This window comes from Podarcis vaucheri, assembly GCF_965113315.1.
Source record: "Podarcis vaucheri genome assembly, chromosome: 17".
NCBI classification, from domain to species: Eukaryota; Metazoa; Chordata; class Lepidosauria; order Squamata; family Lacertidae; genus Podarcis; species Podarcis vaucheri.
Window position 1 is genome coordinate 9,737,074 of NC_138755.1, and position 27,626 is coordinate 9,764,699.

Sequence of the window (27,626 nt, forward strand, 5' to 3'; positions counted from 1 at the left end):
CTCAGTTACTTAAATTGGTTTTATCATCCACCAGTCTGAATTATTTGTTCTTATAATTCATAGGCAAATAATCTTTCTACCAATGGCTTTCCTATAGTGTTCTGAGTTCTGGAGAACAAGAAAGAGGTAGAGATGAAAGTAAAAACATATGAGTGGGGATGGAGGTGGTTTAAATGAAGATGATTCTACTGTTGTTGTAGATGATTTTTAAAATATTATTTTTATTTAAAAATGTATTTTCTTTTAAATCTATATTTCACAAACCAGACAGGAATCTTAGGTAGCTGAAGTTGTGGGAACACAAAATCATTTCATTCATTCTGGTTTTTAAATTGACAGACACTTTACTGCTGAGTCCTGTTGTGTAGTGCATTGGATTACAAAAGCAAGATTTTATGTTGTGGGGTAGGGTAGGGGAAAGCTGGGTAACTCTTGGAGGATTGAAATAATAAACTTGTGTGGAATAGCTGGACTTCTGAGCTTATATACCAGTGAGGGGGGGAAATAGATTTCAGTGTTTCAGGTGCGAGAAGCGGTTGGTGAGGGTTGCTTTTCGTGTTTGCACAAGGATGTTGAAAGCTGGAAGGATAGTTATGTTACTCTGTTGCAGCAAAATCAGCAGAGTCTCGTGTTACCTTAAAGACGAACAGAATTCATGTAGCCTTGGCTTTTGTAGTTTAGAACCCTCTTCATCAGGCGCATAATACAGGTGCACAACTCACTCACCACTGTACAGTTCCCTTCCCTGTGAATGTTGTGCTATTGCTGCCGTTGTTTTAATTTTGAGACATTTCATGTTTCATTATATTTATGTATCTTTCCTGTTTGTGCTTGGTGTGGGGTTTTAGTTATCAAAATGCTTCTTGTAGGTTTTTTTAATCTTGCAAATTTCTTTTTATTTTATTTTTTAACACCTAGAGGAGATTTGCTGCAGAAGAGCATTGTAGCAATGGGGTACCATGTCTCTTTTAATGCAGTTGATTATTGGAATAAAGGACAGATGTGACGCGTGCTTCTCCCAATTACCATTTTTACACAGAGTCTGTCTATAGAGAGACGCATTCAGAGATTTGGATGTGGTTTTGTAGAAGTGACATTGCCCTTCATAGCCATGGTTTGTATTTATTCATTTTGGACTGCCTCTGCTCAAATATATTTGCTGGTGGTTTCCATAGATGTACCATAGATGTAGGAAAGTTGAAACTGGCTCCCAGAAGTGTTGTCATCACTATAGTGATTGTGTGTGTACATTTGGTGTGACCGTCACATATATCAATTCAATAGTGATATGATAAGCAACACACTTCCTCTCTTGATCAATGCCTGCATGACTTCTGCAACTCTCTATAAAATAGATTTTGAAAATTTATCATTTTCTTAGTTTTGCTTGTGAAAGGATAGGATGTAACTCTTGGAAACAGTTTTCTTTAAGCAGGAAATGGGTAAGACTGAAGTGGATTTTATCTTGTCTTGTCAATTGATAATTACTGTATGTATTTAGACCCAATGATTTATCATTATATGAATGATATACCCACCTCATCGCCATTCTTCCTTTGGGAAGGCCACAGGGAGGAGATCCGAAGCTTTCATTTCCATTTTCAGTTAACCACAGTTTAGAGTTGTGTCCAAAACCTAAAGTGTGATTAATCTTAACGATGATTTATTGAAACAAGGCAGCTTCATAAGCCATAGTTTGAAGTTGGCTTATTTCAGTAAACCATAGTTAAGAATAACTCCATAGTTTGTCTCGATTTAGACGTAATGCTGAACTGTGACTAGTTTAAAATCACAGTGAAAGCTTCTGTTCTTGCAGCTGCACCTGAGTGGGAGGAGAGGGATGGAGCTGACAAACCTGATGCTCATTCTTATATTGGCTCATTCTTATATTGATAAAGTGATTAGAAATTAAATGTGATTAAAAATTAGGAAGTCTGTGTGAAAAGCTTCTTCCTTGTAGGGATGCAAGACTTGAGTGCATCCAGCTGGGACAGTTCTTTCTCCACCTTTCTAGGCACTGCTTAAAAACTAGCTACCACTGTTTGGAGATTACTTGGGCACAGTGGCGTAGCGTGGGTTGTCAGCACCCGGGGCAAGGCAAGTAATTTGCGCCCCCTAACCCGTGGATTTGCGCCCCCTAACCCTAACCCCCAGATGTTGCGCCCGGTGCAGCCGGCCCCCCCTGCACCCCCCACGCTACGCCACTGCTTGGGCAATGCTTGGGGAGAGATCCAAAGTTGGCTAGGAGGGTGGTGTGCCATTTTTGTAAATAGAGAAACAAGGAGAGGGCGAAAGGAAAGAAGAAAATAGATTGTGGAATTGGTGCTATTCTGCTTAATTTTAATTTGGTTTCTGTTTTGTATGTTTATACTGTATTTACAGTAGCTTGAAGATTCTCAGAGTCTGTAGTAGGGTTAGTTAAAAATCCAAATCCATCAGTAAATGATAGTTGATCCAACTATCAACTATATAACTAAGATTATTCTAGTATGAAATAAAGGCTCACTCAGGGCTAGTGCTATGATAGCAGTTAGAGGGAAATGGTTCCTGTTGTTCCAGAGGAATAACTAACTACCTGTCCACAGTCAGAGTGTAAGTCAGCACAGATGTTTGTAAAATGTTATGTGTAAATCATATGCATCCCCCCCCCGATTCATATATCTAGAGCATCAAAGACGGGTGCAGCCATCTACTTCATTTTATGCAGTGGCGTAGCGTGGGGGGGTGCAGGGGGGGCCGGCCGCACCGGGCGCAACATCTGGGGGGTAGGGTTGGGGTGCGCAAATCCATGGGTTAGGGGGTGCAAATCCATGGGTTAGGGGGCGCAAATTACTTGCCTTGCCCCGGGTGCTGACAACCCACGCTACGCCACTGATTTTATGCACTTGTCTGATAAAAATCTTAATTCCCGTGGTGAAACAAGTAAGATGGATGTTCCATTAGATATGCCTTTAGGAGATGGAGTTAATTCTCTAGTATCTTCTTTCTATCCAATAGAAGCTATGGCTCCCTGCCTTCCACGATCACTCAGTGCTGGCATACCTGCCATGCCTGGGCCAGTAGCTTTCAATCCATCCCAAGCCAGAGTTTCTTAGTGTGACCAGTGCTCCCCCCCCCATATTGGAATACTTCCCCTCAATGAGGCCAAAATTAGATTCACAAAATGTTTAGGGGTATGTGACCCCCTGTATCCCCCTAGAAAAAAAGCACTGAGCATGACTATAATAATATTCTGTCCTAACTGGCCAGATCGTGGGCCGCTCGTAAAATTTACATCAAGGATAATATTTGTAAAAAGCCCTAGGTTTCCAAATGAGTTTTTGGTTGTACAACTAAAGACATATAGTGAGGCCCATCTACTTCTTCAGCTTTATTTTCAGCTCTAGGTTGTGGTCTTTGAAAAAGTAGCTGTATCCAAGCCAAATTGTGCCACAAAAGCAAAACAAACTCTTTAATTTTGCATGGCATATATTTACACACTGAGATGTCTTAGGCAGCCACTTTCTTCTTTAACAGTGGAAGTGAATTTGGATCAGCTGTATTTGAATTACCAATAAATAGGGAGGAAATTGGTAAACATCCTATTGCTTCGTTAGGATAATTGCTACCATAAAATAAATGACAAAAATAAAGCTGAGAAAATGTACTAATGCAAGCTATCTCTGGTTTGTGCTACAAGATGTATTCTCCTTTCATACTGCGCCTGACCCGATTTGGTGGAATGTTATGTCAGCCTAGGCTGGTTATTGACAGCTATGGTAGCACAGTGTGGTTCAGTCATATTGTATCTAAATGTCTTGAGTATATTTCACCAGCAGAAGCATTTAGAATTGAAGGTGTCTCCACTGAATTTGGAGTAGTGTCCTTGGAGTGCTGGCATCATGTAATGATTTGTAACTTTCAGCTGGTTTAAAACCAGTCTCAGACCTGGTTCTTTATTTTGTAGGAATTGTCGTGGCTATATATAGGTGTGCTCAAGAGCTGCACCCTAAGTACGTCTTTACAAAATGTACTTCTGATGAATAGAGAGCCTAGTCCTTCTAGCTAAAGGGCACCAGTTCTGCTAGAAGGCTGAGCAGTTTTATTCAGTAAGTTTGTAATCAAAGAGGCTCTCAATCTTGCAGTCTAAATCCAGGTGTTGAATAGAGGTCTGGTTACATACAGAAGGCAGGACTGGATTAATTACCTGAGAGTCACAATTCCAGCTATTCTTTGTCCCTGATACTTAGAATGGTAGAAATGTGAAAAGAACCACAAACACATTTTCTCGGCTCCCGACTATTTCTGCCCTTAACTCCAAGTGCTTAGTTGAATGTGAAATTACGGAGTCATTTTGTAACTTTAGTTAAAAACCTTTGACTCATTTATTCCTGCCCTCTCCATCACTTAGGCTGCTGCCAACTCACATTACTGTAGAAGATGGAAATATTAAAATAAACTTAGCATTTTTTAAAAATAGTGTGTTCCTGCACACATTTATCCGGTGCTGCTCTAATTCTGCCCCCACTCCCCAATTCTGTGTATTGTTTATTTTCCCTGCTCAGACGGGAAAAATATTTGAATGCAACCTCCCCCCACTTTTTTTTTTGGAAATAGAAAATTGAAAAGGCTAGTGAACCATGATTCAAGAGGCTGAGAGGGAGCTTCTTTCTTTCCTAGCATTAATTAACTCAAGTTCGTTAGGACGTTGAGTCTGCCGCACAGTTTTCTCTTGTTTGTGCTAAATCAGGTCAGAGAGGGAAAAACTTTTCAGGCAGACGCTGTGTGTTAACTCTGAAGAATGAAGAGGAGAATCAAAGTGATATAACTATTACATAGACTTATAGTCATCTGTAGGTTTTTATTGTGTACAGTAATGTGCAAAATGAGGATCTAAGTGAACAAATAATTCATCTGGTTGTGAAAATGAATTTTATCTAATTTTGGGGGTGGTTTAAATAGGGTATATTTGATGCATCATTTGGATTGGTTTGGGCTGGCATTCTGATTATGGAAATCTGTGTCAGAGGCAAGAGCGCAACATGAAAATCTTTTTTTTAAAGTCTATAATCGGGAGTCTATTTCTGTCTATTTGTGGCAATGATGAGGAGGAGTCTAATTGCCCTAACCCACGGCTGAAGCTGTTGTTTGCTTCTAGTGGATTTTGTTTCCTTGAAATCTCTGTTGTGGTTGGGCATGTTTTTATAGAACTCTACTTAAATCACAGTTTGTGTTGCGAAATCTTGTATTTCATAACTTTATAATAATGGAAAGGCAAGATGCATCCCCCTCAAATTCTGTACCCCATATTATAGTCTCTGGAGCTGGGCCAAGCTGGACACAAAATCCTACTGACTCATTGTTGGCCAAAGCATTATTATTTTGGCACTCGGGGATGGGGGTTCAGCAGGGGCAAGCCACAGGCTAATATGTTGCAGGTCTCACTAGCCCTGTGGAGAGTAGAAATTTATGTGCTATTCATTCACTAGGGATGTAGTTTGCCAGGGTGCTACTGACTGTTTCTATGACAACCCCAAGAAAGCTTTACACGGTGCTCCTATTGCTGAACAAGAGTGAAAGTGAGAAGGAGAGAGACTCCCCAAAACGAGCAGACCATTAAAAAAAAGGGGGGGAGTCCCAGAGTTAGAAAGTTTTGACTTGAAGTAATTAAAACTCATAAGCTCTGTACAAGACTTGGGAGTCTCTACCCACCCACCCCAAATTCCTTGCTTCGAGAGGAAGAGAGCAAAAAGCTCTTTCTCAGACAACGTTCTTAAGAACTTCTCCACTTTAGCATCATACTTTGTTAATGAATCTGGAACTGATGAAGAGAGAAGAGTTGCCTTATATTGTGAGAACAAAGAGATGGTGGTATTTTTGTGAGAGGGTATATGCAACCCACATCTAAACTCTGAGTTGGAGAGAGCCATACTTGGCCGTGAAATTTTCTTCTTCATTTGAATCTCTTAAATCTTTGCTTCGCCTTCATTCTCACTTCCTTCCTTTAACCTGTCTTTCCATCAGCATATTTTCTTCCCTTCTTCCCCCCACTACCCCTTTCCCCCCTCTACTAAGGCAGATGTTTCCATATCTTTCCTACATGCCTCTACTTCTCCCTCCCCTGTTTATTTATTGATTTGCCTTAGAGACAAGAGATGTTTTCCTAAAATGCTATTCATTCCAGGTTATTTGTGCAGAGTTTTAACCTACAAAACACTAAAAATAAATATTAAAATAATGTTTGTTCATTAAGTCGCAACAGGATAAACCTTCCTAGGTTCATAATTTTCTGCATTGAAAACTGAACCCAGATGACCACACGTCTCACGGAAAGGAATCAAGCTTGCATCGTAATTGCGAGCGGTGGTTTGATCCCATTATAAGCTGAATCCTAGAAAGCTCAGACTCGGGCTTTAAAGTTCCGTAAATCTGCTGTGCTTTTGGAATGGAGTGAATCTGCCTAGTACGGTTGTCCTAAAGTGTGCGTTCTCAAAGGTGCCTGTAATAAATGCTCCTAAATGAATTGCTGGTTTTTGGTGTTGGGCATTCAGCACTCCCATTGCAATCGCTAGGAATGGGTGGTGATGCTCGACAACCTTTCCATTGTTTCTGTTGTCATCCCTCTGTGTAACTTTTCTTAAATAGCAAGTACCTACACTGGTATTTCAACAAACCTCTATGTACTATAGCAGAACCAGCACGGCTGTAGCATTTATGAGGTTGTGTTTTTTTAAAAAAAGGAATTAAAACCTGTTCCATATAACAGCGGCTTTCCTGTCTTTTGTGGAATTCCATTTGCAACTTACTTCAGATAATTCCATAGATGCACAATTCTGCCATAATACACTGATTATCTTATATGCTAGTTCAATGCATGTGTCAAGAATGTTGAGCTTTTCTGCTGTGACAATTGTCGTATTGTAAACGGACGCTGTCTATGCCAGCCCAAGTGCACAAGCAGCCCAAGTGGTTGCTTGGAGTGACAATATTTTCAAGGGTATCAGTAAATCTATGTGCAGTCCAAGAGGTGTGCCCTAGGAGTCCATTTCTTGTCTTGGAGGTGCTAGGTGAAAATCGGATTGTACTGTTCAGCTTCCTAGCCAGCCCTGAAAGTGTGTAAAAATATTGCTGTTCTGTGAAAAAGGCCTATCAAGACTAGAAATCTCTTAAGGCAATTAGAGTAATGTTGTTGTTGTTTGTTATTGTTGCTGCTGCTGTTTTTAAATATAGCATCCTGTTACAAGTTCTGAGTTTTGTATTTGTTGAGTGCCACCTGACCTTGACAAAGCAGCTGTACTTTCGTACCTCTGTCTTGTACACTGAGCACTTCTGATCACAAGAAAAGGAATGCTACGGGTAGTAGTGACAGAAGTGGGTGATTTTTCTTTGTTTTGCTCTTCATTCTGTTTTCTTCATTCTTCTTAATGTTCTTCATAGTCTAGTCTTCATAGCACCTCATGTACATGTCTATAAAGTTAGTGTGAATTGAATTAATTTTAATTTGCTACAATGTCCACCCCCACCGAAGCTTTCCAAGAGTGTAAAGACTCTGATTATACTGTAGTTTCGTTCCACACCAAAGCTTCCTTGTTGTTTTAAAAACGTACATTAGATTTAGTTGTTTAAAAGTTTTGAAGGTCATGCAGTCCTTTGTAAAGGATGGATCCCGGGCCTAAAAAAACAACCTGGGAACCTGTATATTCCCAGGTAACAAGGAAGTGAGAATTTCAAATGAGTTTTGAATTTCAATGGCAGACTTCGAAAATGTTTTTTGGGGGGAGTGGAGTGGGGGGAGAAGGGCACAAGTTCGTTTTCCCTTTTATCTCTTTTATTCTACTTTCTTGAGCTTCGACTTGCACCCTCCCCCCTCTTGACACAGATATAGAAAAATAATCTCCGAGCTTTTGTGTCGGGATGGAACTCTTCCACCTCAACTGCCTGCCTGCGCACCCACCTTTAATCTGCCTGATGGAGGGGAAGGGGGCAGGCTCAGGTATTACCTAACACAGCTGCGGACAGATCACCTTTGTCTACAGTCCTCTGGGGGTTTGTCGCCAAGGTCATGGAGAGGTGTGGGGAGGCCTGTGTTTTTCGCAAGCAGACAACATATTTATGAGCGGCAAGAGGTTTGGAGGGCCCCGTATCCTGCTTTTAATGTATCTCAGGCTGACCTGTGCCAGATTTGTGAAGTGGCGGGAGAGGGGTGGGGGAGCGAAAAACAGTAATACCCCCCCATCTCCAGCCAAACGAGTTATGGCGGGGGAAAGCCTCCACCCTGCGATTTGCGAGCACAAATCCGAGAGCTCTGATTTAGCTGCCTGCTTAGTTGCTGGAAAGCTGGCAGCAAGGCCTGGAGCTGGCAGTGGGCAGTAGGCAAATGCTCGGCGTAGGTCTGTCTTTTGTGCCATCTCCGCGCACCCCACCGGAGCATTTGGCTTGTCGAGGGTGCTGCAGGATTAAGGGTGGCAGCCCTGCGAGCGAAGTCAGGGTTAGAGGTGCTCAGAGTATTTGATGGTGCTGCAGGGAGGCGTATATGGCCTCTTTTTCTCTGGTGGGACTAGAGCCCTGATTTGTCTTTGAATTCACCCTCTTTGATGCAAACCTCTCCGTCTCTGCTCTGTGATATTAGGAGGTTGCGGGTGGTAAGGCGCTTTGTGCATGGATGGGCTGAATTAGAGGGAGCAAGCAAGCAAGCAGAGCTGTCTTCTAATAAAGCAACTGTGAGTTCGGCCATTGTTGCCTCACAGCCTTCTCTGTGCCCAATTCCTTGAGGACAGCACTCAGAAAAGTCCTGCAAAAGCACCCCAAGGCCACACCCTTTTCTTTACTCCCTAATGCAAGCCTTTTATTTTTCTCGCGTCTCTTCATTCCTTTTCTTTTTTAAATCTTACCATTTTTACAATTTAGCTTTTCTCACGTTTGCCTTTTTTAATTACCTGTTTGCTTTCCTGTTTTATGCACCACCGTTCTTTTTCTCTGGCCGTCATACTTTTCTTACTTTTTTATGTACTTATTCTTTCCCCTCAAAATTAATTATTTTAGTCCCCCCCCCAGTCATGTTTTCTGATGCCCTTTTAGTTGCGCATGTGGCATGAAGCAATAATAAGCAACAAAAAAGTGAATGTTGGAATGAAATAGATTAAATTAGCTATTTAAATTTTCAAAACAATGCATTTTAAGCTTTGCCATTTTTAAATAAAATTTTAATAGAGGGAATAAGGATTTGGTTTAGGTGAATAACTTCATATTGTGATGCTGGTCCGTTTGCTCTAATCTGCATGTATTATTAATTTTTTGGCAAATATTGGGCTGAAAATTGCAGAAAATAAGGAAGTGGCACAGAGCTTCATAGGGCTGACTGAAACCCTAGTTTTGGAAAGCAAAGATGTTTGCTGAGGCCTGGAGTAGCAATACCAGGAACTTGCAAAGAAATAATATCTGTATGCATTTTAAATTAATGCTACCTGAATTGAGAAAAAAGTAGGGCGGCAATATCTTAACCACATGCATATTGAAAGAGAGAGTTGTAATTGGAAGGAAATATTTTTCAGGGTTTTCTTCTCTTTTTTTGTACAAATAGTTGGAAAGGCAGCGAGGACGGAAAGAGAATGAGATTGAGAGAGAAAGATGGAACAGCTGCTTTTTCTGAGGCCTTGTGGGACTGTCTTTTTTTGGAGATTGTGGGGGGGGGGGAGAAGAGGTGGGTGGATGCTATGATATTTATTTATTTAAAATATTTTGCCAGTCACCTCCTTGCCAAAATCTGCTGGCCAATAAAAATTTCATTGCGGCTGGACTTTGCTTATTCATTAGATATGAACTTGTCGATTTGGCAAATTGTTTTCCATCTCTTAACTGCACAGTCTCTCTCTCTCTCTCTCTCTCTCTCTCTGCCACCCCCTCCCTGATTCCTTCTCCGCCAACCTCCCCCCCTCCACCTCCCTTTCTCTTTGATGCAGCCATTGGCTGCTCCACGATGTGTCTCCTTGCCAAATAGGTGGATCCCTTCTCCTCTCTCTCTCTCTTTTTTTTCTGCTGGCATTGGCACAGGCAAATGGTTGGGGACTGAGCATGAAAGGAGAAAGCAAGCGAGCAAGAGAGTTTAAGAGGAAAAAGGGAAAGGAAAAAAGGGGGGAAACAACAACAACAACAAAATCCCTCATACCCCAGCAGTTGGGTTTTGCCAGCAGCCGATCACAGCTGATTCCAGAGCGGAGTCTGTCCCTTTTCCCCTAGACCTGCGATCGCCCCTGTTCTCAGGCGGAGGGAGCCACATCTAAGTTGCATCTTTGCATTTTTGCCAGCGCTGAGAGAGATTCTTCCCCCCCCTCAACTCCCCCTCCTGATCACTTGCTGTTATTCTGCCTGTTTTTATTTTTTCCCTTCATCCTTCCAATTATTATTATTATTATTATTATTATTATTATTATTATTATTATTATCATTATCCTTAAGAGACATTTGACTTTTTTAAAAAAGAAAACATATTTTGTGTGTGTATGTGTGTGGTGATGTTGCTTTATTTTTGTCCTTCGCTGATGTTTCCATTCCTAACCTGCTTTCTTCAATTTTTAATCCTCCTTTTTTGCTACCCCACTGTTTTTATTAAATAATACTTTTTTTAAAAGAATTGGCTAACAGTTTGCAGTGGAGAATGCAGCCAACAATTGTTTTCCACCCAATTTAAGAAATATCCTGCACTCTTCTGTGCACTTCCTTTTTATATTTTTTACTTTCCTCCTTGTTCTCCCCTCCTCCCTCTTCCACCTCACAGCCCCAATAGCACCCCCCTTCCACACTCTGCAATTCTGAGCCCAGAATTTCTGAATCGGGGGCTTAGCTTCGCCGGGATGAGCCAGAGCAATGGTAATTATTTCCATTTTTGACTTTCCCCCTCTCTCTTGGATGTTTTTAGCTTTAGGGAAATCTTTACTTAAAAAATAAAGTCAGAAAGCCTCCTAAAATAATTGATCGAGTATATATAAATTATCCTGAGCATTGTATCATGCAACGGAGATCATAGCCAATTTTGTCTTTAATTGCAACATTTCCAAACAAACTTTATTACTTTTATTTTTAAAGGTAGTCAAATTTTAATTCAATTAACTTATGTTGATTTTTTTTTTAATCTCCAAATTTATCTTCTGGCGGCATTCTGGAAACAGTGTTAATCCTCCACACTCCCAACATACCTGCTTGGCATCCCTGTTCTACTGTTGTGTTTTATCTTGTTGCTGGGTTGGATCGTATTCTGGGCTTGCATATTTTTCCCCTTAATTTTTGTCGGTTTGTGTATACATATATATATAATTTAACATACAAATTTCAGCTTTAAGGGTGATTCTTCTCACTTCCCTATTTTCTTATTCTAATGTTTACCCCCTTCTTTTGTTTTGCACCCTTTATTCTCGCCCTTTCTCCCCAGGATGAATTCCACCCCTTCATTGAAGCTCTTCTTCCTCATGTCCGTGCGTTTTCTTACACATGGTTCAACCTGCAAGCTCGGAAACGAAAGTACTTTAAGAAGCATGAGAAGCGGATGTCGAAGGATGAGGAGCGCGCTGTGAAGGACGAATTACTTGGTGAAAAGCCTGAGATCAAGCAGAAATGGGCATCCCGGCTGCTGGCCAAGCTACGCAAGGACATCCGCCCGGAATTTCGCGAGGACTTCGTCTTGACCATCACGGGCAAGAAAGCACCGTGTTGTGTCCTCTCCAACCCAGATCAGAAGGGCAAAATCCGCAGGATTGACTGCCTGAGGCAGGCTGACAAGGTTTGGAGGCTGGACCTAGTTATGGTCATCTTGTTCAAAGGGATCCCTCTTGAAAGTACTGACGGGGAGCGGTTATACAAGTCGCCGCAGTGCTCAAACCCGGGCCTTTGCGTCCAGCCACACCACATTGGAGTCACAATTAAAGAACTGGATCTTTACTTGGCGTATTTTGTTCACACTCCTGGTAGGTCATGCAAACAACACCACTCACTGTTTTTATATTTTGAGTTTTGATTTTTAAAATGGTTGCTTCCCTCCCAAAGTGTGTGTTTTCCTATGTATGTGTTTCCTTTCATCCATAATTAACAAATTGCTAGCTTCAGAAATGCACTGGGATGACCCCACTGTACTTAGTAGTTCGAAAAAGTTACCGTGGCCTTTCTTGACTTCCTGCTTCTCTCCTACCTGCGATGCCTGTAACTTTCCCAGGGTGAAGAAAACCCCTTTTCCCGCAGGCTGGGTGGTACAGAATAAGAATATTTATGTAAATGACAGATTATTTGAGAGAACAGGACTTCAATTTTATTAGAATTTGGAATTAAGAAATGTGCTTATCTTGAGGTGAGGCTTTTGTTTCCTTTGCTTGATTCCCCTCCCCCCACCCCAATTTCTTTTGTTGGCTTGATTTAGCATATCGACGTGCCCACGGCTTGCAAACTACAAACATACAAACAGACACTCCTGGACATTTTTATGCTTTGTACAGCAGCATTAGAGCAATAAAACTGAATTTTCCACATCTGCTGTCCCACATAGGAACAAGGTTCTCAGGGGAAAGGGATTATGGAAGAGAATTTTAGAACCCTTTTTCTTTTGTTTCTGTGGCCTCTTTTTCTTCTTCTTCAACACCCCTCCCCCCTTGCTGCCTGCACGTTTGTGCACACATGTTCTTATTTAATTTTGTTTTCTTATATATTTATTTCGGCTCCCTTTTTATTTTGTTTTCTTTCCAGCTTAAAAAAATACTGGTTAATTTTTAGCCTCTGCCCCAGGTACACTCTATTTGCTGCAGACTTTGAAATCCGAATGGGCTGGCAGCCGGGTGATGGTGCGTTTACCTTTTGCTGCACCAAGTTCTAAGGAAAATGAATTTAGCCAAAAACGTTTCTCTTTCCTTCTATTGTTACTCCCTTATTTCTCACTTCTTTTTTCTTTTATTTTCGTCTAAGTTGTAAGAGGCCCGATATCAGGCTTGTTTTCTTCTTTGCCAGTTCTTTGCCAGTTGCACATTTCCTTCCCTATATAGAATAACTGCAAATCTCGGCTATGTTAAATTCAGTAGTCTTATCTTTGCCACCTCCTGTATCCCAGCACAGTTTGTGTTTCTTTAATTTCAGTCTAATAATATTGTCAGGAGTCTTTTCTCCTTTTTTAGAATGTGCCCACCCAATATCTGTACAGCAGCCTCTGGACAATGTCAGGAGGTTCACCACAGCGCCTGCGGATGGCATTTCTGGCACACTTTTATCATCTATTCTGCACAGCTCAGGGCACGTCCAGGCTGGGCAAGTAGCAAACAGTGTTCCCCTATTCCTTTTCCTACAAATTCTCTTCCTTTCCCTTTCTCCTATTTTTAAAGTAAAGAGCACCCCCCCCCCCGCTGACCTTCCTAGACAATTTTACATACAGCACATTTCCCCTTCCTTCCTTCTGCCTGCCACATAATCTTATCACATGCACAAACATGCAGAATCTGAGCATGGGCATGCAAAATCCCACCTCATGTTCATACCACTATCTAGCACATATTCCACTTACAAACACAGGTCCGTATGTGTCAAAGAAAGTATGCACCTTTCTGTCTGTTTATTCCTCCACTTACTAGATTTTTAACCTGTCTTTCAGCCCATAATGATACTCACAAGACCGCAAACTCAATCATGCTAAAACAAGTTAAAGAAACAAAATGTTTTAAAAAGTTGTCCAGATTATTTACATTATTAATATAGACCTGAGACATAATGTCCCAAAGACTTATCACCACTTAAATACTGAATTGAGCATGCAACTGCTAGGCAAACTTTGTGAGATGAGCCAGCTGGATCATCTCTGGCATTTATATTATAGTGACTAAGGCAGTTTTCCCTTGTTGCTGGCAAACCAACCAACTGGGCAGTTAAAAAATGTAACTTGATCTCTGAACTGTCCATTGTGTTCATTTTATGTTTCTGTTCTTGAGCATGTGGACGCACATGCACATGGTGGCTGTTGCCACGGTGAAACCTTCAGGAAAGTGATCCATCCCCAAGGCTATTTTTCGGGTTAGGGTTATCTGTGTAGGATTCCTTTTCATCTGAAATGCTGCAGGGTCATATTTTGAACATTCAGGAATTTGGCAATATATTTTCTGTTGCTGTAGAAGATAGTAAGGAAGAAGGACAGGGCAAATGACAGTCTCATATGAGAGTGAAGAACCAAATTCACACTTACAAGATAGAAAAAGGTATCAGAAGAGCTCTTCATACGAGTGATTTTTGTTGCTGTTCTTATACTGTAATAGATAACAAATAATCAGCAGTGTCCTGGTGGTGGTGATGGCGATGATCTGTCACAAAAGGTTAATCCCATCTTTAAATTTTATTAACAATAGTACCCTATGCAAGAAACATAAGTTCATTTATAAGGCCTCCTTTTAATTTATGTACTTGGATGTGAAAAACAATGGGTCAGAGTCGTAGTTAAGCGTGCGCAACGGTGCTGGCAGAGTCTCATACCCCTGCCCCTTCTTCCCCATAACAGTACAGCCCGCCCTCTGAAAATGCTGCGTCCTGGAAGATGCCTTTGCCCCCTGCACCACAGGCTACCCCGTGGAGCAGGGTGCCCAAACCTCGTGAAGGGACTGCCATGATGACTAGCTGCCGAAGCTTATTTTTGCAGGCCATGATTCTGCATGCTAGGTCACACAGTTACAGCTTTGCCTCTGTTCAATTTCAGATCCAGGAGTAAAAGTAATGAAGGCAAAGTGGAGGTGTGGTGGTTAGACAGGAAGTAGAATTCATCCACAGGTTCTTGCTGGGTGAGAAGTGCCTGCCAAAACCCAACTGCTTGGGCTAGTGGAGAAACACTCTGCAGTTTTAAAGCTTACCTGAGTTTCAAAGCTAATCCTGCACTGGTGCCTAGAAATTAAAGCCCAGGTGAAATAAATCCTGAACGAGACTTCCTCCACTATACTGCTTTGTTTATCCTGGCCTTTGTCCTTCTGCCATCACTCTTAGGAGAGGGCAGCAATGAATGCTTTAGGCCACAAATCTAGATTTTTGCTGGTTTTATGAGCAGGACTACCATTTTATGAGGAAAACAGTATTCCTAGTCCAATGGCTTCCTCATAATTTTATTTAGTAATCTAAAGGTTTAATATCCCCCTTTCTATATGAAAAGGATACCCCAATGGGGAGACAATTGTTGTAAGTCTATCCTTGATTCTCCCCAGCTGCCACCTGTTTTTAAATTTTATTTTTTAAATAGTGATTTTTCAGCAGCCAGGCTGCAAAACCGGAAGTATTCAGAAGTAAATCCCAGTTGGGGAGTGGGCTTGGGGCATGTTCAATGGATACTGGTTCAATGGTAAACCATACTCTCCCCCCCCCCCGCCCCAAATACTCATCTGTGAGCAATCCACACTTGCATTATCTTGCCAAATGTGGATTTGGGAACACGTGTTTGCTAAGATGGCGTGAAGTTCAACCCTAAAAAGGTGGCAGTATTATCTATGTAGCTATTGCTATAAACATCAAAAATGACAATTTCTGCCTTAATAGGCTCCCAATCTAAGCAAAAGCTTCAGTCCTATTAAGAAATGTAGTGAGAAATTTTAGAAAAATAAATGTGTAGATAACAGCCTGACAGAAATGCCAACTGTCATAACTTCATCACAAGTCTTTAACATGTCTCATTTCAGCTGTAAAAATGATGCAAGCTTCTAGCTTTTGCGGGGGTTGGAGAAAACCTCTATGCAAATCTCTTCATTTCTCTCTGTTTCACCCCACAGAACAAAAAGCAGTGGGGACAGGGAGGAGGTATTTTAATTGGGGGAACCAAAAGGGGAAAGTGGTCCCAATCCAACTCAGGACCCTCCCACGGCTGCTGTTACATTTTAAAGAAGCCACGGGAGATCCTGATTGCACATCTTCTGTGCCACATCTAGTTGAGCACCCCCTTACTATTACTTGTGCACTAGTCCTGATCCTGCATTGGAAGCCTGATAAATGTGCAAACAGAATGGAGAGGGCAAGGGGATATCATTCCCGTAAAGGGGTTTGTGGAATCCTGTTCAATCAATTTTCTGATTCTTGATACGAACTGCACAAGTCAGTGAAATAATGCATTTTACTATAACTGATTGCAATCCATTTTTGATTAAGGTAATTTTACTTCTGTGGGAAACTATGCATTTCTTAAAGAGCTAAATGGAAGATACAATTGAGCATGTTTTACTTCACTTGCTAAAATAATTTTTTAAATTAAAAAACCCCCTTTAAAACTGTTCCAAAGGTATGAGTCGCCACTGGGATGATCTTATAGGTGCTTATAACAATCACAGCAGTAGGTTCACTCATCCATAGGTTCAGTAAGAGCTGTTAAACAGCGGAACGGTCTCCCTCTCTGGAACCTGTGCAGAAGAGGGTGACCAAGACGATCAAGGGTCTGGAAACAGCCTTATGAGAACAGTTGAGGGAATTGGGTATGTTTAGTCTGGAGACAAGGAGACCGAGAGGAGTCATGATAGCCATCTTCAAATATCTACAAGGCTGTTCCATGGAAGATGGAGCGAGCTTGTTCTCCTGCTCCGGAGGGTAGGACCTGAACCAATGGCTTCAAGTTACACAAAAGGAGATTCCAACTAAACATCAGGAAGAGCTGTTTGACAATGGAGCAGACTTTCTTGGAAGGTGGTGGATTCTCCTTCCTTGGAGATTTTTTTCAGCAGAGGTTGGATGGCCACCTGTCACAATACCTTAGCTGAGATTCCTGCATTGCAGGGGCTTGGGCTAGATAACCCTTGGGATCCCTTCTAATTTTACAATTCTATGATTCTCTTGCAGCTTTGTCAGTCTGACTTCTGGGAGCTTGAAGCTTTCCTGGGGTACAGGTCGAAGCCCTTGAAAACCTGCAAAACCCATTTGATCAAATACTGTCCACAAACATATATGCATGGCAGTAAATGACAGCTCTGCAAAGCTGAATAGAAAACTTCCGTATTGTTTATTTTATTTTATTGTACTGTGTTGCATTGCATTGCATTTAAGGAGCTCAAATCTCCACAACAACCCTGTGAGGGAGGTTAGGCTGAGAGGCAGTGATTGGTCCAAAGTCACCCAGTGAGCTTCATTGCTGAGTGGGGATTCGAACCCTGGTCTCCCAGGGCCTAGTCTGACACTCTAACCACTACATCATGCTTGCTCTGTACACAGCCTTAAACGCTACACAAATAGATCTCTAGATTCAGAATACTTAAAAAGAAGAACAATTTCTTCTTAGGGGTGTATATTTGTGTGAGGTTTTTTTGTTTGGTTATATTATTATTTCCTTTGATGAAGGTAGGCAAAGAGCTATGGCTTGTGATTATTTACTTGCTAACGGCCTCTTCTATATTGCCACATTAGGAGCATTTGTTATTAGCTGTCTAGTAAATGACACTGACTATGCAACAGCTAACTCAGCCTCCATTAGTAGAAGCATGCTTTGCAAACAGGAAGGTGCTTTTACTAGATCCAAAGTCTGGCAACCCTCCCTGTTTGCAACTTCTACCATGTATCCCCTTGCTCCCGCCATTTGGAACTTTTGTTTATTCTCTGCTCTTGTCGTCTGATCAAGGGCTGTCCATCAATATGGCCAGATTTCTCCCCGGACTTCTCTTTGATATCAAACACTTTCAGGTTATGGAGTGGTTTGGGGGTGCAAAAGTTGAAGTGACCTCTTTCCATTGTCCAGTATTGGTGCCGTATGAAGAGTGCACAGCATAAAGGCTGCCTATCCTTTCCTCTTTTGCTTTTCTCCCTCAGGTTGCATTATTGATGAATTTATTATTCATTTAAGTCCCACCTGTCATGGAGCCAAGGTGGGTCACATATGCAATAGAACAATGTGTCATCATATAGGAAGGATTTGCATGTGTCTGCTTGCTTGACTGAGATTCTAGAAAGGACACACTAAGCACATTTTTCAACTTTTGCCAGCCTGTGAGCCTTAGCCATTCCATTTGATATACGGTAGGAGGTATATCACAGCACTGAGGAGCTATATTGGTTAGGCATGTCCTCTTGAAATGCTTTCGGAAGAGTTCTGGGCATCCTTGGATCCCTCACCCCTTTACCCATATTTCAAAAGGAGGTGGGTAATGACTTTCACACACCAGATAGTAATAGAACTTCTTACTGTACATAAACACTGTTTGCAGCGCTTCACATACCCCCTTTACAGAGGACTGAGGCTGAGATAGGCTAAGCCTTCAGGTGAGATTACATTTGGACCAGCAGCCTCTCAGATGCAGCTCTTTCTCAGCCACAACACTGCAGCAGTTGTCTGTTGTTTGCCCACAGTAACCAGCTTCTTAAGATAGGCAGCCTGCCCACGGTCTTCTCTGTTCAAAGGGGGCTACCCCAGCATTTCAGACTTTGCAAGATAGTCTGGCATATTTTGAGCCAAGGCAATAATGCATTATTTACTCCACATGTAATGAATTTGGGGGAATGGTAGCAAGGCTATGTGATGCACTGAGCATTCCGTCTGTCCTTTAAATTAGGATGAAATGCTGTGTTCTGCTTTTAATAATGGAGTCCTATGTGAGAAGGGCATTTTAAAAGAGTCCAGCGCATGGAACAAGATATGCAATAAAAGGCAGTAAAACTATCAGATATAATTTGGGCATGCCAGAGCCCACATTTTGGCCCATGTACTTCTCCTGTACTGTTCAATATGATTATTGCCTGCTTTCTTGTTTAACCATGGGGCTGGATCTCCTGAAGTTATGATCGAAAGTGCAATTTACTCTCTCGCTACTTGTATGAGATTCATAGAATTATACAGTTGGAAGGGATCCAGAGGGTCATCTAGTCCAACCCCATTCAATGTAGGAATCTGAACTAAAGCATCAGTGACACATGGCCATCCAAGCTCTGCTTAAAAACCTCCTCTAGTATAGGCGAGTCTATCATCTTCCAAGGGAATCGGTTCCATTGTCAAACATCTCTTACTGTCAGAAAGTTCTTCCTGATGATTAGTTGGAATCTCCTTTCATGTAACTTGAAGCCATTGGTTCAGGTGCCAATATCAGAAGCACATATCATCACATGCAATTTACATTCACCTATGATAGTCATGCCAAAAGGTACCCATGTCGTTTGCAGTAGTACAGTTTGTTCAGCAGGGAATTGTTTTGAATTTAATCTGGTATTGCTCTGAAGCTTGCAGACTAGTTTGTCTGCAGACCATTGTGAAGTGGAAAGCTCCACAATACCACCCCCTAAGTCTTTGAAAAGCTCCTGACTGTACACAAGCAAAGAGGTGCATAAAGTAGTAGCTAGACAAGGGATAAAAGGTGCTCTTAGATTAGGTTCTGGGAAAGAAAGTGGGTTACTGAATCAGAGGAGAAATAAGAGTGTATACTGAAGTGCATGGTGCTTAGCTGAGAAAGTGGGGTTAAGACGAATTTTTTTTAAATTATTTTTTTTACCAGCATCACTTGAGAAAGTCTGAGTTAGAATGGTGGCATGTATGATTTCCATGCATAATGGTGGCTCTTTTCCCAACTCAGCAAAGCTGTTGGCTCACCGTGAATCTCCTTGCTCACCTTTGAGATCCTTGGAGAATATGTTAAACAGTATTAGATTAAAAAGAATTCTCACTCCAAGTTCAGTTATCTGTTTTGAAAAACTCCACCCATGATGAACTAATTCAGAGTCCCCCAGGTGCAATAAGTTGCTTTCTACTTTGGCAGTAGGCAGAGGAAGAAAGATTCAGCTAGGTTATCTGGGCATCTTTCCCATCCCCCACGCTCTGGACAGATTTTTCTCTGCCCCACCTCCTCTCCCCAGTGCCAGTGCCTGGAGATGCTGCATCTGCCTTGTATGCCTCCTTCCAGGAATCATGCATGACATCAGGTTGAGGCTTGTGAACTTCCACCCTGTTAGCCGTGGCTGGCATCAGGCACAAGATGCCGCCCGTGATAAACAGGGGCAGGGTATTGCAGATCAGGAACTTTCCTGGTTCTTAGGCCACATTTACCTCCTATATGATGCCAGTTTAAATGGTCATGGCTTCCCCCAAAGAATTCTAGGAGCTTCAGTTTCTTGTGGGTGCTGAGAGCTGTTAAGAGACCCCTATTTCCTTCTCAGAGCTGCATTTCCCAGAGTTCCCTGTGATTAATTGATTATTAAACCACTCTGAGAATTGTAGCTCTGTGAGGGGAATAGGGGTTTTCTAGCACACTTAAGCATCCTTAACAAACTGCAGCCCAGAACTCCTTTCAGGGAGCCCTGGCTGTTTATAGTGGTTTTATGGTTCTTTAAATGCATGGTGTAAATGTGGACTTAATGTCATTTTCCACCTTGCTCTGAAGATTGCTTTTCTCTCCAGGAATTAAAGTGTGAACCTCTTTGCAGAGTGGTTGAGGGGAGGGAGTTGAAATATGATGGTAAATCTCTGTTCCTGCATAACTATCAATTGATTTAAAAGCTGAATGCAAGCGTCTTTAAAATTTCATTTCTGTCTTTTTCTCATATTCATGCCAATTGTGTTATTGTTAGTCCTTAAAAATGAATATCTCATTTCTTAGGAATTTCCAAGGAATTCAGGGTGGCTAACAAGTGACCATACAAAACCAGTATTTCAAAATATAAAAGTCATCAGCTAAAGTGCTACAAATGGCATATGTGAATTGAGTGTTTCCCTGGAGTTAAACATATCACACTCTTTCCCCACACTTCCTACATCAAAGGAACTGTAGTTCCACCTGTAGAGTGGGCTTTTCTTTTGCCACACACAGTGTTACCTGATCATCTAGCACCTCCTTTATGTATTCCAAACCTCCAAAGGTTTCAGCAAACTGGACCATGGGGGTGGGGGTGCAGGGAGGTAGCCTCTTTCACTCACAAAAACCCCTCAATTTAATGTGTGCTGAGTGTCTTAACTTGGCTCATATTACAATTTGCTGCTGACGTGGTAATTCTTCACCAAAAAAGAGGACAAAAGAGGACCCAGGTTTGTATAAAATTTGCACATGCTAATTTATATGCACAGATGTGCATTTAGAAATAATTACTATAATTTAAATAGAAATACAAGGCATTTCACCTTAGTGGGTGACCTGTTTGCCCTCTCAATCTGTTGTCTAGGTGCTGACTGTTGACGGGCCAGTTCAAGGCCCCTCCTCTCCCTTCTTGGGGTTCTCTATCTTTAAATAGGACTTGGAACCAGATGCACCTTCAAATATTGAATCATTGGGTTAGACGGTACCCCAAGAGGGCTGTCCTCTGACAACCCTTCAAAAAGAAGATTATTCTCTGTAAAGTAAGGCACACACAGATACCTTACTCACATGTGGTTTATATTCCTGCATAAACTTAATTTCACAAGTAACCATTATACAGAGAGGCAACTAGACCAGTACCAGCTTTGTTAAAAAGCAGAGCACATGGTGGCCATGGAGTCATTTAAACCTTTGGCACATGGGAGGAGTAGCTTGTCTCTTCCAAATTTATACTGCACTGTTCTAGGATAGCCATGGTCCTCTGGGTTCTCACCATCACTGGCCATTGGCCATACTGGCTGGGGCTGAAGGGAGTTTGCAGTTCAGCAGCATCAGGAGGGTCAAATCTTCTCCGCACCTGTGCTAGGAATTGGAAGTTATTTGGGATTTTCTGCACTGGGCAGGGTCAAATCTAAAAAAAAACACGGTGTGAAAACTCTCAAAGCCTGATGCCCAGTGATTTTTCACTTTGTTTCTCTGCATAGGTATCTGATTTGAAAGGTCCTTTCACTGGATCCAATCATGTCAACAGAATGCCACAAAAGCCTTATTTTAGTTCTTGTTTGCTTCATTTTCCAAGGGAGGAGGAAGACTGGCTATGTGTGAGCTGATCTCAGTAGAGCCACTGTACCAAGACATGATGGGGCCTCCCATTTAGGGACATAATTCCATCCCCACAGGGTGTAATTTGGCCCTTTGGCGATGGGGGTGGGTGGGGGGAGAGGGGATATGGGGTCAGGGAGTGACTATGTCTCTTCCTTCCTGCTTCCTCTCTGCTTCACCAGTTCCATCCAGGGTCAGGACAGGATAACTTGCAAACATCCATGCACAAGCTCTGTCTCATGGCCTCCCCATTTCAGTGATCTGGCAGACGGGTCAAGGGGAAGAGGAGAATGCTTTTAGGAAAGAGAGCAGCTTTTGCTGCCTTTGTCTGTGGGTTGTATGGTTTGGAGGGAGGAGGGTGATAGCAGCTGTGTTGTTGCTCCACCCTCCAATATCCTCCTAGAATACATCTGTCTGAAATCTGGGATTTAGGGCTTAGGGAGGAAGGGTGGGGTCTCGAACATTTCACAACTAAGGCAACAATACAAATCCTGCAAAAGCAGCTAATTGATTAGTCAGTTTATCACCGTTTTGCTTGTCTGAAAACAGCAATTGTTAACATTTATTTTTCTAATTTATTTGACTGTCTAGCTCACCTTATCTTATGGAACCAAGGTAGTCAACAGTTTAATCCCCTGGAAGACCTGAAATCTTAGAACAGGGGTGCCTAACTTGTGGCCTTGCAGATTTTGTGGGAGCACAACTCCCATCATCAGCTGCAGCTAATGGGAGTTGATATCCAACAACATCAGGAGAGCTACAGGTTAGCTACCTATTCTCAGAATGTACAGTCAGACTTGCAGAAGTCCTTTTGAAATCAGTGGGCATTGGGGACATGCCATGGAACTGTGTTCCAACTTCATGAAAGATTCTGTGATTTAAGAATTAACATACTGGATTATTATTCAAGATCACTTACTCATTCCAGACTTTACCTGCTATGCCATAGTGTCAGGAGGGTATTTTTGAATTAACCCAGGATATTCAGGATAATAGGGAAAAACAATTTCTGAATCAGTTACGAGAAAGGGTGTGCAGCACAGCAATTTTCACAAATTTCAAGTACAAAAAAATTGTGTTGCCAACTGCTAGGGATTGTTGGGTAGCTGTGGCATGACAACGTTTTCATCTTGGAGAGTTGGGGTCAGGTCATGGGGCTAGATACACAGCTGGTTGGAGATGCTGGGTTGTAATTGATGTTTATTGTGCTAAACTGAAAGCAATCCTGGTTTATTATCATTTGCCATTATAGTCCTTATTTTCTACTAACTGTGCCTGTCACCTATTCTTGGTTAGGGAGACGGTATTTCTGATGGAGGAACTTGTTGGAATATTTGTGATATGAAGTACGTTGACATAATGACACAAGCATCTACCTTGGCTCATGATGGCAGATTAGCTAAGATTTAAGATTGAGGTTCAAAGTAGATGTGGCTGAGGCCTTTTTATGTGTCATTCACTCACATATAAAGCTGAGGTGTGCACCTTACTTTAACTTTAAAAGGGGGGGTGTAAGAAAGGCATTGAACCTTGCCCCCTCACATGCCTTACACCCCTTCACTGTTTTGCTGTAGCTATTTTCTCCCTTGCTGTCTCGCTTCTGATACTAGACTTAAGCAGTGGAGAAAAATACCTGGAGCAAATCTATTGTGAGATGCAGGAATGGGGAGGGTTCAGCAACCCTTCCCTTCCCTGAATGCTTCTTTGCTATTAACGTATGACACAAACCCCCACCACACCCGGCAGACCCATGAAAGATGGCATCATCATATCTGGTTAGTCTTAAGCTTCTCCCCCTCCACAAGTCTTCAGTTGGGTTATGAGCTTCCAGCTGCCTTATAAATGAACACCTCTTTTGCATGCACAAAAGTTCAGTCAGGTTTCATCCCAGATATGTCCAGTTAAAAGGCACTAAGGGAGCCTCCTTTATGTTTTATTGGGGGTGCATTCTGCAACATGATCTTGACACAGTAAAAGTGCATTGTTGGTGGGTTTATCCTATTTATTAGTTCTGTGATGACTCCCCCCCCCCATGCTACCACGTTATTGCTGTCTGGAGTGGCTATAGCACAACAAAAGTGGGACCAACCCCCAACCCCCCCCCCCGAACATTGGTGGCATGAAAAGCAGGAAGTCATGGGATATGCACTGATTGGAAATACGGCAGTATGACTGCCCCAAACATTTTGCAGGTGAGTTACAGGTAGGTAGCCGTGTCAGTCTGCCATAGTCAAAACAAAATAAAAAAATTCCTTCCAGTAGCACCTTAGAGACCAACTAAGTTTGTTATTGGTATGAGCTTTCATGTGCATGCACACGAAAGCTCATACCAATTACAAACTTAGTTGGTCTCTAAGGTGCTACTGGAAGGAATTTTTTTATTTTGCAGGTGAGATAGTATTGAAAGCAGGATTGCACATTATTGCTCCAATGGCATGATAAGCACAAAGCTTTATGAATGTGCAATAAAAAGGACATCTGGGGAGACCCTTAAGTGGCAGGGCTAGGCAAGACCTCTGACCGAGGCTGGCCATAGTTAGATAGTAGCTGCATTCAGACATCAAGCTAAACTATGGAGTTGCAGAACATGAATGAGCCTAGCATCCTCCTGGGCTTGTGTGCTCCCATCTCCTCCCTGCAGCTGGAGGAAGTGGAATTTAAAAGCTTTCACTTTTGCCTAACCACAGCTTGCCCAGCGTATAGAACCTAGAACTGTGGCTAATCTAGTTTAAACAACCAGCTTCAGAAACCACGGATTGAAATTGGTTTATTTGACATTAACCCTAGTTAAGGTTAAGAGAAATCACAATTTGTTGCTTCTGGGTGAAATGGCAAATCACAGTTAAGAAAAAGTGAACTCTTTGGCATGTGGGAAGAGGAAGAGGGGAGTCAACAAGCTAGAAGGAGACCAGGGCTGTTCACACTTTGCTAAACTATTGTTTAGCGCAGTGTCTGGCTGCAGCCAAGGTTGGGCTAGAATGGTTTGATTCAAAAACAGACCTTATCTTGCAAATGGATTGTTCAGATGCGTTTTTTAATGTGTGCTCAGTTGGCACACAAGCATGCACACACTCGTGTTTTTCAGTCACCATAGTCATTGCTATTCCATAGCTTGCTGCTCACACTAGTGGGCATAGCTTTCTGGAATGTATCTGGGGTGGTGATTTTTATTTTATCCCTTCCCTAAATCACTACTCCCCAACTTCCCTTTTATCTTTCTTGGCATGTGCACAGGTATTTCTGTATCTCTGTGTGCATACCTTTTTAATTAATAAATAAATAAATCCCAGAATGTGGGGAAGAGCGGAAAAGCAAACATTACCAGCCTTAGTTAATTGTGCTTCACAGAATGGAGGCTTGTACCTTTTTTGTGGTGGTGGTAGGGACAATGTTACCATTAGGTAAAACCAACAACAATACTGTGGTTTTGCTCAGGACTGATACTTGCCTGACTTAAGATTTGCACAAGCATGGTACAGAGGTCTTCCACAAGTCCTGCGTATTTTTTTTAAGCCCGTGTGTGTACTGCAGTTACAGTCTCCAAGGAGTAAACCTGCACATGTACTGTGTGGAGATCTTGCGAGAGCAGCTGTCATGGAGTGCCTGGATGTAGAGGAGCGGTAGGAGGCACCAGCTGGGGAAACCTCAAGGAAAGAAGACTCAGAGCTAGGGAATTGGTGGTTGGAAGATGATGCGTAGTCAGAGGGAGAAGAGGGAGCAGACTGGGAGGAGGAGGTGTCAGAAGCTGAAGAGGTAACAGGGTATGGTGAGCAGGAAGAGGTTGTGACGGAAAGCAGTCCATAATTGGAGGCTGAAGCAGACAGGGGTGGGGTGGGCTGGGGCTGTCAAGAGGCAGAGGGGAGGTAGACTGCTGAAGAAGCCAGGAAGTCTCTCCCTCCTGCTTTGACCAGCTCCTCTCCTCTCTGAGGAGGTATAAAGAGGGCAGAGGAAAGACAGACAAGACACATAGTCTTATGCCTCTTGGGAAGGACCTGGAGGAGGAAGAGACATAGGGAGCTATGGGAAGGTCCTCACAATCCTCACAATTGCCTCATTGGGGCAAGACCTACTGGGAAGGGTTACTGTGCTCACTAGGCCTGAGCTGTTTTGTTTCTTTGAATAAAGAGTTAACTTCACTGACACCTTGGGAGTTACTGCTGACTGAATCCCTGCTCCCAGCTTGACAACAGCTCATCAAAACCTGGCTGCTGATATTCTAACATGTCTTCTGCAGGTGGCAATTGGCAGAAATAGGCACACTCATATTGTTTGGGCCAACATCAATAGCTAGGTTGTGCCCAGATGAGGAGCAAATGGAAGAAGGGGTGCAGAATTTTAGGTCACCCAGTGAAACATCACCACACATTTGACAAACAACCCATTAAAAAATGCTCTCATGATCATCCATACTAGCAGTGATTGCGGATGTACAACTGATTATTTTTACTTACTACATTTTAAATGGAATGGGTAAATCTGGATTGAATGAGAAAAAGCTATAGGCTGGCATTTTGTTGACGATGGCACCACGTGGATGATGCAAAAAATAAAAATAAATAAAAATTGGGCACCACTCATTCTACAATAAACTCCCACAGGATGCAGGGAGCCCTATCTGGCCTTTGCTACATTAGGATGGACTTGATCCTGAGCTGAAAAATGAGGTGTACCTATTTGGTTTTTTGTAGAATATTTCTGGACTCTGATAATTTCCCATACAGGTTTTCACATTGTAAAGGAAATGCTTCCACAATGCCTTCATAACATTTATTTGGAGTTCAGGTGGGAGAATTTCCCCCAGAATTGTTTGCTTAATTCTTTTTTGAGTTTTCAGTAATGGGGAGATCTTTATTGGGAAGTGGAGGTTACCCTTCACAGAGCTACAGTTTCCAGCACCCTTAACAATCTACAGTTCTCAGGATTCTTGTGTGTGTGTGTGTCTCTGTGTGTGTGTGCTTTACATATATGGTGTGTATGCAATCTAAGATTGGGGAAACTGATTCATATCCCCACTCGGGGCTCCTCCACACCTCCACTTTCCATACCACTTTCCCCTGGGGAAGCCTGCTCTTTACTACAGAATTGGGCGTTTGCTCTGATTCAGCAGTAAAGAGCCGGTTTTTTCGGAGACAGTGGCTAGGCAAGCATAAAACCCCTCGGATCCGTGTTATTTAGGCACGGGAGAAGCTTGGCTTATCTCACAGGGCACTGTGCAGAGAAAATTGTGTGTGTGGCGAGGGAAGGGGGAGCAGTGGCAGTATATACCATATATGCTGCCTCAAGCTCATAGATATGCTATATAGCGAAAATTCACAAAAATACTCGTGACTCCCATCTAAAACTAGTGTGTGGTTGCTGAAAGACAGAGAGATTTTTGATGCACTGTGTCTTTAAAAGGGGCTCCAATTATTTGCACTCTCCCAACCTGAGTGGGGCTTATGTTAGTCTTCTGTTTTGGTACTATTGAAGTTAATAGATGCTGTGAGGCAACAGAGCTTGGTGGATTAAATTTAAAATAGGCAGATTCAGTGCAAGAATTATATGAAATTTCCTCTTTTTTATCCTTATTGAGGATGATTGAATTGGAACAGAATCTTGGGATTTGATATTTGGGTGGACAGAATGAGGAGGAGGCTTTCAAATTTAAATACTCGCATTTTTATTTTGGCTTTTTTTATGGCATCAGACATCTTGAATGAAAAACCAGCAGCCGTTTGAAAAGCCAGTGCCACCATTTTGTGATTCCTGCGGAAAAACAACTGCCGTGGAATTACCGCTTCAACAAACTCGTCTTTGGAATCCAAA

General features: G+C 42.2%; 1 protein-coding gene across 7 annotated transcripts in view; it reads left to right on the forward strand.

The window, feature by feature from the left end:
* The window catches only part of NFIX (nuclear factor I X), a 257,068-nt gene that overhangs the window by 107,482 nt on the left and 121,960 nt on the right, over positions 1 to 27,626 (forward strand). For 6 of the 7 annotated variants that reach the window (XM_082204973.1, XM_082204975.1, XM_082204972.1 and 3 more), the window contains exon 3: positions 11,405 to 11,936. In XM_082204973.1, coding sequence (XP_082061099.1) covers positions 11,405 to 11,936 — 532 coding nt within the window. Of the gene's footprint in view, positions 1 to 10,010; positions 10,846 to 11,404; positions 11,937 to 27,626 lie in introns of those variants that run through there. The other variant, XM_082204974.1, reaches the window with a different exon arrangement.